Source organism: Panulirus ornatus, chromosome 67 (genome assembly GCF_036320965.1).
Source record: "Panulirus ornatus isolate Po-2019 chromosome 67, ASM3632096v1, whole genome shotgun sequence".
NCBI lineage: Eukaryota > Metazoa > Arthropoda > Malacostraca > Decapoda > Palinuridae > Panulirus > Panulirus ornatus.
This window is the reverse complement of record NC_092290.1, coordinates 3,992,963-4,005,195: the sequence shown is the minus strand read 5'-3', so window position 1 is coordinate 4,005,195 and position 12,233 is coordinate 3,992,963. Positions and strand designations below refer to the sequence as shown.

Sequence of the window (12,233 nt, the reverse complement as noted above, 5' to 3'; positions counted from 1 at the left end):
GCACTGAGATCCTCCGTTTTTTTTTTTTTTTTTTTGCCACTGAATTTTCATTTATATTTAACCAATTGTAATTTGACTGAAAGTGGAGGAAATATCAAATAATTTGATGGATACTAACGAATTAAAAAAAAAAAAATTTATATGATATATGAGGTTTGTCGTATTTACTTCACACATCTAATTACGTAGTTTCTATCAGTTCACTCAGACTCCATTTATTAACTTTAGGAATTGCCAGATTCTAATTGTGCAAATCTGCTGACGTAACACGTGTTAGATCCATTATGGATCATGATCGCTAAGGCTTCATGACATAGCAGATAATGTTGCCACAGGAGGGGCTTCTCACTCATACTTTCTAAACCCTTTAAATGTTTTCGACATATATACCATGAGGGAAAATTTTCTACTTATAAGCGAAATTAGGTATTTGCTCCAACATACCTCTCAGCCTATAGGTCTTCCAAAAACTCAATTTACATTGACACCTCTCCATCCACCTACACGAACTACTTTCTCATTCAAACTCTTGCATTATAAATCTTGAATATATTCCTCTGATTAACAGAAGCAGGGTATGATGCACTCCTTTGGAGCAAGACGTTTCTCACAAATGCTTTCCCTTTTTGTTTGTTGGCGATGATACAGACTCGCTCTAATTTACCTTTCAAATGCATTGTAACTACAGGCATGTGGAATCTTTCACTACTTTTTATTAGTTGCCCCTTCTTTCTTCCCTCATACCACTGACATTGAATAATGCTAACCTTGTAACCTCAATTCCCCAATTCCTGCTTACAAGACCTTTCTGCAGCTGAATTGCCTTGTTATCTCACATAGAGGGGAGCTACTGGTCGGATGGGGGGGCAAACCAAACACAGTGTATTGAGAAGACACTGGAGGCACTTATACCAAGTGAAATGATATATGAAAGTCTTCAAGACCTTCAGCAAGAACCAAATTTGTCCCCAGAGAGAATGAAAAATAAAATATTAAAAAGAATAGTGTCAAACCAATTTAATAGGATACCACATGAAAACTTCTATGAAAAAATAATCTTTTTAAGTAAAACTCAATAGTTATAGTATAAAAGATAAGAGTAACTACCATGGAATCCAAAATAGTATTTACAACACTACTTGAAAAATAAAACCTTTCACAGTAAAATATCTTGATGCAAGCTTACATGAATACCAAAAAAAAAATTACAACCAAAGGGTAAAATATGGATAATGAAATACATAAATATGGGATAAAAAATAAAATGAACTACCTCGAAATACTGGGTAATGCCTGCCCCATTTTATATACATATACATACACATATATACATATAAACATTTATAGATACAAAAATAGATGTATTCATTTGCTTCAATTGAGGCCAATGTTTGCCTACACCTGACACTACCTCATTGAGTCAGGTAAAACAATATAAAAAAGTCACAAAACAAGGTAGAGTCCAAATTTATATTAACATATTCCAATTTTCCAACCACTTTGGGGTTTTGTGTCTCAAATTCTGAATTCATCTTGAAGAAGTTGATGGGAAATTTAGAGAGCAGAGTGCTACATATGTGTGTGGACCCCAGGTGGGAGGCACTAGCAAAACTAATGTTCCTATGTAAGATATGGACACAGCAACAGTGAACTGACAAGCTTACTGAAGCCTACCACAAAGTTAAGTGGCTTTGCATAAGCCTGATGCATTAATAGGAAATAAATGCTACAGAAAGTTCTCAAACACTTATCAATGACATTAGCAAAGAAGTCAATTGTGTCTCAAGCAACAGGGTAAACCTTTTCGTAAAGCTATATAATGGTAGATGTCTGAAATTGTTCCAGAAAACCACAGCATGTTGCACAATGTTGCAGAGAGCATGCATTTTGAATTGCCACTTCAACGTGCACAAGACAGTCGAAAGGGATCTTCTGACAGTGTCCATCTTCAGTCCACTCTACCATTTGATCTCATCATGAAACACACAGCAATTACCTGGTAAAAAAGAAAATAAGTTGCAAATACAGTGATTAAACACACCAACAGTGTTTAAACATGAGTGGTAATCATTATCACCATGTAAACCTAAGATCCTTTCTCCAGCAGCTTCTGCAGCTTTAAGGCTGTACTAAAAACAGAAACAAGGAAAGGATATACTTTCTGAAATAAGTTCTTCATGAAAATCATGCTCTCATAATACAACCTTGCCAAAGCTGACTTTCTCTCACAGTGTAGAAATGACCATTCTTATGTCAATCCTAATAACTTTTAAGTGTATGTGCGACATGAAAGCATACCTTATCTTCAGGGTCACATTAGCTTGATGAACTGCAGTACTTACACCATGATACAGACATCCACGTATACACTTAGCAAAATGCTTTCGAATTAAAAGCGATGTACAATATCATTTACTGTACACTGGTTCACTCAAACAAATACATTTATGTAAAGGAAATAAATCTATCTAATCTGAGAAAAATAAAAGTAAAGAACTGCATTAAAAGAAAACTGTTAAGTAAATAATTCTAACTGCTATCGTTTGTTTATACGATGAACAGATCATCCTGCAATCATATCAAAGAGCTAAACTGATATCTCCACACTGTGATGTGTCAAAACCCAACAGCTACCCATAAAACAATTACCAATATTCTCCCACCTCACTGATGCAGAGGGTGGCGATGCTGTTTCCTGTGGGACCTGGGTAGCGACAGGAATGGATGAAGGCAAGCAATTATGAATATGTACATGTGTATATATGTATATGTCTGTGTATGTGTATGTATATATATGTATATGTGTACATGTTGATATGTATATGTATGCATGTATGGGTGTTTATGTATATATATGTGTATATGAGTGGATGGACCATTCTTCATCTGTTTCCTGATGCTACCTCGCTGATGCGGGAAATGGTGATCAAGGATAATAAATAAAAGATAACAAATATGTTCGGCTATCATGTAAATCAAAAGCATCATTTCTAAAACAAAAATTCAGTGATGTTCTATAGAGCATACTAATTCAAAAACTCATTTCTGTCAACTAAGGAATCACCTGCACAAAATCTAAATAATATCATTTCATGCTCTAAGTGCATTAAAATTCATATATCTACATCATTTCATCTCTAAGTGCATTAAAATTCATATATTTATCTAATTATACAAAAAAAAAGCAGTGCTTAATGATAAGGAAAGATTCATATTAAGATTAATTAAAAAAAATACATACCCGGGAAGAGACTCTAACTATCCGGCAATTACACAATCGACAAATAACGCTCCTTTACTCTGCTAAATCCTATTTCAGCAGAGCCCTGAAAGTATGAAATGCATAAGCATATACATATATTCAATCCACTTTCTGATACAAAGGAGGAGAGAGGGAGAAGGAAAAGGAGGAGGAGGGTGAAGGGGAAATTTTCATGTGGTTCACACACAAATTACATCTTTAAGCATAAATTTTTTGTACAATTTCCAATGCCTTCATACATTTCCTTTCTTTCTCCTATGTAAACCAACATTAAATATTTCTGCCCATATTAATGCCAACTGATAATGTTCAAACTCATGTTTAATGCTTTATTTTGATCAATTGATTGTAAAAGCTTTTATAAATCAAATTTTCTCAAAACTTGGTTTTTCTTTTTTAACATATGAATTTCAATTCAAATCATCCCTTTCAAAGTACATCCTTCTCATATCTACAGTAATTATCCAATATAAATAATCCTATGATTTGTGATGGCTATTTCAAACAAGTCTCATAAAGTCATTATCTAAAATTCATAGAAGAATAATACTTACGTATCATAATAACTTCAAATTCATCCATGACTGGCTGAGTCCATTTGGGGAGTCACATTTCATATTCCATATTTTGATGCATCTATAAGATCTTTGGTAAACGATAATGATCTGCATTCACTATGTCAAGACAAGAAAGAAAACATCAAATATCCTAAATACTTAAAAAAAAGTCTGAATACTGAAAGCATCTTTTATATGTAAAAGGGACATAAAGCTCTGATGACATGGAAAGAGACCAAATATACATTAAATCGATAAAGGTAAAACTCTCATCATGAATAAGTTCTTGGATTAGGTCCCGTAAGGTCTATGACGATAATTCTGTAAGCTTCAGTCTAGGAGAGAGAGAAAACTCATATCAACTGGAGAGTGAAATTATTAAGCTCTCTCGAAAGTTCTTCTAACTCAATAAGAATCCCATCTAGTGTCAGCTGCAAGCCATCTAACCCTTTGATAGTTGATATGATGGAGCTGATACAATAAATGCATTTACTTTTGACTTCCTCTACGTACAACTCAACCCGTTTTAACAGTGTTTCTTTAGAAGCTGAATATTCTGTGGTAAGTCTGGTCAATTCTTCCTTGTAATGATCAATTTGGGCTTTAGATTTTATCTGAGAATTTTTAGATTTCTGTTTAAGCGCATTATACTTCATTTTTGTTTCTCTCAACTTAACCACTTCTTCCTTAGCTTTCTGCAGTTTTTCATCAGTAAGTAAGTGATTCTCCATTAGCTCTTGTGTGTACTTTTGGAAGGTGGCCCTTGTGTTGTTATTTTCCTCTTTCTTTTCTTTCACCTCACTCTCCAGATTTTGTATCATGTCTGTTAATCTCTGTACCTCTTGCTCATTCTCATGATCCTTCATTTCTTTAAATCTCTTAAGTTCATCAGTAATTGTCATAATATGCTTCTCTTGTTCTTTCACTTTATTTTCTAGCAACTTCAAGTCTCTTCCTGTTCTTTAAGTTTATCTTCTAATAATTTAGATCTTTCAGCTCTGGTATACTTATTTTGTAATTCCAAAATGAGATTCTCATACTGTATCTTTATTTCTTGTTTTTCTTCATCAAATCGCTTTTGTTGCCTCTCTTGGATGAAGCGCCAACTTTCACATTCTCTTGAACCAGTAAACTCCAAATCATGATTTTCCTTGATTTCTGGTAATTCATCTTCCAGTCTCTTACATTTATCCTTTAAGATACGATTGAACTCTTCTAATGTGGAACACTTCTTCTGTAGATCATCTATAGATTTTTGTGATTCTTGACGTATCACTTTTATTTCCTCTTCCAGTAGCTGCTTATATCTGATCTGTATATTCTCCCTTTGTACTAACACCTTTTTGTTTTCTTCATTATAAGTTTCCTTCAATAAAGATAATTCAGTTTCACACTCTTTATCTGTTTTTTTCATATTTTGAGAATCAACCCCATCACCAGACTTGGGGTTTGGAGTGAAAGTTTCATCACCCTGCTCTCTTGACCGAATTTTCTGTATTGCTTCTGCTTCTTCTATATGCTTTTTTAGCCCACCTTCAATTTCATCCTTTTCCTGACAAATTCTGATATACATTTCTTTAGCGGTCCTCAGTTCTTCTGCAAGTCTGGCAATTTCCCTTTTTAAATTGTCCGAAATGTTTTCATACTCTGCTTTCATTTTATTTTCCAATTCATGCACTGCTTCCTCATGGAACTTCAGATATGTATTTCTACAACTCTCTAATGCTGCATCTCTCTCCTGGTCTTTTTCCTTTTCCAAGCTCCTCATATCTAAGTGAACAGCATTTCTCTCTTCTTTCATATCTTCAGCATTCTTCTTGAGCCTCTCCACCTCTAACTGACAAGCAGTCAACTGATCTTGCAGATTTAAGTTCTTGTGATACACAGCAGAGTTTTCTTCCCGGACTGTCTTTATCAGTACATTCAAATCCTCAAGCAGCTTCTGAAGGGTACTGCAGGTAACACTGTACTCACTGATTTTCCCTTGATCAGTTATAACAGTTACAATCATCTTTTCTAATACTTTCACTCTTATTTGTATATCACTCATCCTTTTCTCCCATAGAATTTGCACCTCATGCAATTTTTGGTTTTCCTCTCTAATCTGAGTTGCAAGATCATGGTAACGTTCCGTGTCTGCAGCATATTTTCGATATGATTCAACTTGCTTAAGCAAATTGTCACACCTCTCTAAAATACCTACAAAGTCACCTGCTGAATTCATGTCAGACAAATTATTCTTCCAGTTCTGAATTAGATTGCTCAACTCCTTATAGGAATGGTTTAACTCTCTAACAGAACTATACAGAAGCGTTGATTCTTGTCGAAGTGCAATATTTTCAGCTTTTATAGCTATGACATTTGTCTGATCATCAGTTAATTTAGTATCTTCCTTTAACTGACGTTCAGCATGCTCCATTTGCAATTTCATTAAACTCCCTCGCAACTCCTTTATTTCCATATGTGCATCCTTGAGATCACATTGGGCTTTCTTGATCTGGTCATGTTTTTCATGGTTCTCTTCCTTTAGCCTGCTTATCTCATTTCGCTTGGCTTTATTAATCAGTAAACTCTTTTTCAGCTCATCCCTAATCCTCATTCTTTCCTGTGCTGCAGTGAACTTGTCATCACTGTCTTTCTTCTCTAAGCCTCCAGCTTGAAGGTCATCATAATTCAGTGTTCTCTTAATACCTAGGTGTACCATTGAATCCTCTTCAGGTGATACGATCTCACCCATGATACCCAACTTCATAGCAGTATCAAATCCCTGAAGATCCTCTTTTGCCTTTGCTAGATCCGTTTCAAGAGTGCATACTTTATTCTCTAATACTTTCTTGTTGGCTTCGAGATTATTAACTTGTAACTGCAGTTCTACGATGTAGTGACTATCATGGGCCTGTAAGAGCTCTTCATATTGTTTTCTTACAGTTTCATTTGTTACAGTGAGTTTTGTGACAATTTCAGTTTTTTGTACAAGTGCTTCATCATATGTTGTCCTCAGAGACTTCAATTCATCTCTCAATCTCTTTACTTCTTGTTGAGATGTTTCACCTTCTTTTTGGGACTCTTGTAATTTAGCTATCAGCAAGTCCTTTTCTTCCTGATTACCCTGCTTAAGTTTCTGAACAAAATTGTTGTGCAGCTGTTGACTTCTGGCTAGGCTATCAGCAGCTCTTAATTCTGATATCTGGCATTCTAAACTAGAGATAGTTGACTCTGCTGTTTCAAGTTCAAAGTGAATCTTTTGATTTTCATCCTGAGTACCTTTAAGCTTGATCTGAAGCTCTTTAATGTCATTTAAAAGATTCTTTATCCTTTCCTCTTTTTCTGACAAAAGAATCTGCAATTGATTATTACTGGCAACTTTACTTTCATTTTCTGATTTAAGAAGATTGATTTGATGTTGCATCACTCGAACATCACGGCTACTTTCAAACTTCAACTTTGATAATTCAGTCATCTGCTTATCTAGTTCTCTGCCCCTGGCTTCATATAAGAGTTTCAGCTGATCATATGATGTGTCTGCCTCCTTATATTGATTTCTGAGTTCTTTGGCATTACTTTCTCCAGCAATGTCAGACTTGAAATTACCTGCATGGTACGCTTCCTTGCCTACATATGATGACATTTCACTATTATAATCTATATCTCTATCAGTTTCATGTTTGCTCTGCAGTGGACTCTGGAAAAGTCTTCTTGGACAGTAAAATGATGATCAGCAGTCTCATGGCCAACAAAAGGCATAAATCTGTTTGAATTGTCATCATGGCTATCATCACTCCATGGTATGACACTGTCCTGGCTACTGCTACGAGAAAGATGCTCATTCATAACTTGATCCTCATGAATGTCTGACCTAAAATCTAGATCACAAATTCCCCTTTGACCATACTCTGTTATACTGCTCTGTATACCTCTGTAACCCATTTCTCTATTGACTTCAACATCCTGGGCATGGGTTTTGCCTTGGCTCCTCTCAGGAAATTCTGCAACCTCATTTATGGAATTCCCACATACTTGGTGAGAAATTAAAGGATAATGAGCAGGCTGACCTGTGTAAGATTCCTCCTCCTCAAGGTCATCAAAAGCATTGGCTAGCATGTCCTGGATTTCTTCCTCTCTCCCTCTGTTTTCCTCTTCTTCCTCTCTTCTCCTGTTTTCTTCTTCCTCCTCTTCTTCATCTTCAAAGTCACGAGTCCTAATACCATCCAAGTGTATACTGCCTCCACCAAAAATACTGTAGCCAGCATTATCCATCACCTGAAACAGGAAAGAAACACTATGATAAATAGGAGAGGGTTGATCAATTAATGACAGGTAAGGGAGACAGTGGTGTGGTGATACGAAGAGTATAGTTGAGAGAACTGAAGAGGGTTTAATGACATGGTCTGGACATATGGAGACAATGAGTGAAGTGAGGTTGCCAAAGAGGATATAAGTGGCAGAAGTGGAGGAGACAATGAGAAGGTGACCAAACTGGAGATGGAAGAGTGGAGAAAAAAGATTTTGAGTGCTTGGGATCTGAACATGCAGAAGGGTGTAAGGCGTGTAAGGGATAGAGTGAACTGGGGTGACATTTTTGTGTACAGGGGGCCCTGTTTCCTAGGGCATGTGAGGCAGCTGGGGGATACTATAGTAAGGTTCAGTGGGGCCTGTTTGTGGCTAGGGGGTTATGGTTTTGGTGCAGTAAACACGACACCTGGAGAATGAGTGTCAGGAATGAGGCTTTTTCTTAGTCTGTTCCTTGCCTTCACTCACAAACAAGAAAAGTGAACAAGTATGAAAGAAAAAGAAAACAAATAACAATGATAATAATAATAATGATAATGATAATAATATTCCAGTATAATAATAATAATAATAATAATAATAATAATAATAATAAGTTAAGAGTAAATGTGAATAAGAGCAAGGTTATTAGGTACAGTAGGGTCGAGGGTCAAGTCAATTGGGAGGTGAGTTTGAATGGAGAAAAACTGGAGGAAGTGAAGTGTTTTAGATATCTGGGAGTGGATCTGTCAGCGGATGGAACCATGGAAGCGGAAGTGGATCATAGGGTGGGGGAGGGGGCGAAAATTTTGGGAGCCTTGAAAAATGTGTGGAAGTCGAGAACATTATCCCGGAAAGCAAAAATGGGTATGTTTGAAGGAATAGTGGTTCCAACAATGTTGTATGGTTGCGAGGCGTGGGCTATGGATAGAGTTGTGCGCAGGAGGATGGATGTGCTGGAAATGAGATGTTTGAGGACAATGTGTGGTGTGAGGTGGTTTGATCGAGTAAGTAACGTAAGGGTAAGAGAGATGTGTGGAAATAAAAAGAGTGTGGTTGAGAGAGCAGAAGAGGGTGTTTTGAAGTGGTTTGGGCACATGGAGAGAATGAGTGAGGAAAGATTGACCAAGAGGATATATGTGTCGGAGGTGGAGGGAACGAGGAGAAGAGGGAGACCAAATTGGAGGTGGAAAGATGGAGTGAAAAGGATTTTGTGTGATCGGGGCCTGAACATGCAGGAGGGTGAAAGGAGGGCAAGGAATAGAGTGAATTGGAGCGATGTGGTATACAGGGGTTGACGTGCTGTCAGTGGATTGAATCAAGGCATGTGAAGCGTCCGGGGTAAACCATGGAAAGCTGTGTAGGTATGTATATTTGCGTGTGTGGACGTGTGTATGTACATGTGTATGGGGGGGTTGGGCCATTTCTTTCGTCTGTTTCCTTGCGCTACCTCGCAAACGCGGGAGACAGCGACAAAGTATAAAAAAAAAAAAAAAAAAATAATAATAATAATAATAATAATACCTCAGTTTACTGCAAAATGAACATCATGTTTTGAGTCGATCAACCAGCTCTAGTCCTCAGCACCAACTTCTATAGAAAGTAAGCATCTGTTACTTAAAACATACTTCTGTGTGAAAAGAATCACAGTGAATTACATTTGTATTCTTTTTCCCTATCAATAAAAGATTGTGGTTGTGTGGGATGCAAGCATGAAGGTGTGCCAGGAATTATACACAGACAGGAATACGTGGAGGATTCTCTCATACTGAAAAGTGTAAGACAGCATGGCCATATTGAATGCATATAAACAGATTATTCCTGAGGATGGGAGTCAGATAAATACTGTATATACATTTATCTCCTACATGTTGTACAAGGTGACTAAGGGGCAGGAGGAGGCTGAAAATCCTTTCCTCCTGTATTTCCTTCCAAAAACTGGAACAGAGGAAGAAACCAAGCAAGAATTATTCCCCCTACGGCTCACCCATCTGTTCTGCTACATCACTGACCATGGGAATTGCAAACACGCAAGAAAAAACACGGATGGCATGTTAGCATGACCAACTACATTTGAATTTCCTAGTTATTACAGAAATATATGTAGGTTTTGAAGCTCCAACTACTTCTTTGCCAAAGGCTGAGCCACATGAGCATCAAGGAACATGTGCTCACAGGTGACAAAATTATCTTACCTATATATTTAGTGTATCGAAGATTTCATCCTCTTCGACCACTATATTCATATAAATCTGGCAGATGCTCATTCATTGGGTATCATCAATCGTACAACAACCTGTTTAGGTCTATAACATAATTGGTATGGAGGTAAAAGTGGCACCATTGTCACCAACCCTCATCACTCCCATAAGCCCCTCTATACAAGCCCCACTAACCTACCAGACCATGTAACACAGTGTTGTCCTGAGTGTTGGAGGTGCGGTAGCACTTCGTTCCTTTCTTGCATCAAAACGTTCAACTTCTGTAATCCTGATAACTCGTCAGGAAATACCAATAAAAGTGTGGAAAATAACAATGACGACGGTACTATGTTGAAACTTAATCGTAAAATTTGTAGGTACCAAACAACCCCTAAAAACGTAGTGATTAACAAGAAATCAAAAGTTACGGAGGAACAACTCTCACTTTAAGAGCATAAGTTAGATAAGATACGACTTATGTCCATCACTAGGCATAAAAAATACCTACTACCCTACTTAATTTGGCTTAAAGGTATCAAGTAATCAAAATCCCTGGTTCAAAGTTTTCAAAACAATGATCACCTGTTACTCAGGGGATACGAAAATTCAAAATTTCAGTGGCACACAGTTCCTTAATACATTTCATAGTAATCCGTTTTTTGTAGTTTATTACAGTATTTTCTTTATTTGTCTAGTCACATTAATTCAGAAAAATTAAGAATCGAATATTTTCATTTAACAACTTGAGTATGCTGCATATTGAGTGTACCATATAACATACCATTAGGTTAGATGATTGCTATAGTCTCTTATGTCAGTACAGCTAAGCTAATTAAATCAGTTAATACAAGATACTCAGCAAGATATTATCTGGTTTACTGGTATTAGAAGCAAAATATGAAAAAAAATCTTTCTCCTGCCTTTTTTTCCATCCCTCACTGCCTTATATAGGAAACCAAAGTTTTTAACTCTATATCACAGCAAATAGTCAGTTTAGTTAACCATTGCAGTCTGATAGCACAAAGTTGAAGACTGGAAAATTTGCAGACATTTTTCAAGTATTCTTTCAACAAATCTTGAATTTTTGTTGACTGAATGATAAATATGATTTCATTCTGTATGAATTATTTCAGCTTTATGAAGATACATTAGCAAAATTATTTCTTTACCTATCTGGACATTTTCGAAGCCTCTTTTAACTTTTGTTTTAAGCAGCGGTATGGTACATCAGGAGAAATCTCATTAAGTCCATTCGAATATTAGGGATTAAGAAGATGCATTTACTAAGATTTCTAGCAATAAGAAAAAATCTAACAGGCTTTATCAGTTCATTCTCAATTCAGCCATGGGTTCAGTAATGTAATAAAAGTCAATTATGAAATATCAATACCCTTGAAGCTTGATTATAGCTTCGAGACTGCTTTGTGTATGTTTGTGGGGGTTAATAGGTTTCATAATATCTTGATAATCGTAACATCAGATAGTTGCACTTTGCATTATCGTATGGGTACAAAGATATGGAATATAGAGGAAGTAACATCATTTAAAAGCTCTTGCGAGAGCCGAGAACATCAACACAGGGAGTAATATTCGGCAGGAACGAAACTGGTGATATAGAAAAATTGGTTGGTAGTCAGATTACTCATCAAGAGCTTCATGAATCATGAAGCTATCATTTAAATGGGGCCATTTTGTGTTTCATCCTGAACCTAAGATTTGGGGATTATTAGAAAAATCGTGACCAAGGATAAATTCTTCTATATATTTGACATCCATGGCATTCTAAACCTCTTACTTTTCTAATTGATTTCCATACTTAATGCTTAATTGAGAAGCTTTGATATTCTAAAAGCATAAGGTTGTCTGTTCCTTAAGCTGGGTTACACGAAAATATATCTAGCGTCCACATTTTACAATAGTTACTCTTTAAACAGATCGTTTTCT

At 36.3% G+C, this 12,233-nt stretch overlaps 1 protein-coding gene across 1 annotated transcript; it reads right to left on the bottom strand.

Annotated features, from left to right (window-relative positions):
* Positions 1-984: 984 nt before the first annotated feature.
* LOC139747002 (uncharacterized) lies at positions 985-10,865 on the bottom strand. The gene is given in 6 exon segments (XM_071658718.1): positions 985-1,996; positions 3,242-3,326; positions 3,817-4,771; positions 4,774-7,512; positions 7,515-8,079; positions 10,798-10,865. Coding segments are annotated over 3 exon segments (3,900 nt in total). The 5' UTR covers positions 8,077-8,079; positions 10,798-10,865; the 3' UTR covers positions 985-1,996; positions 3,242-3,326; positions 3,817-4,172.
* Between the last annotated feature and the right edge of the window lie 1,368 nt (positions 10,866-12,233).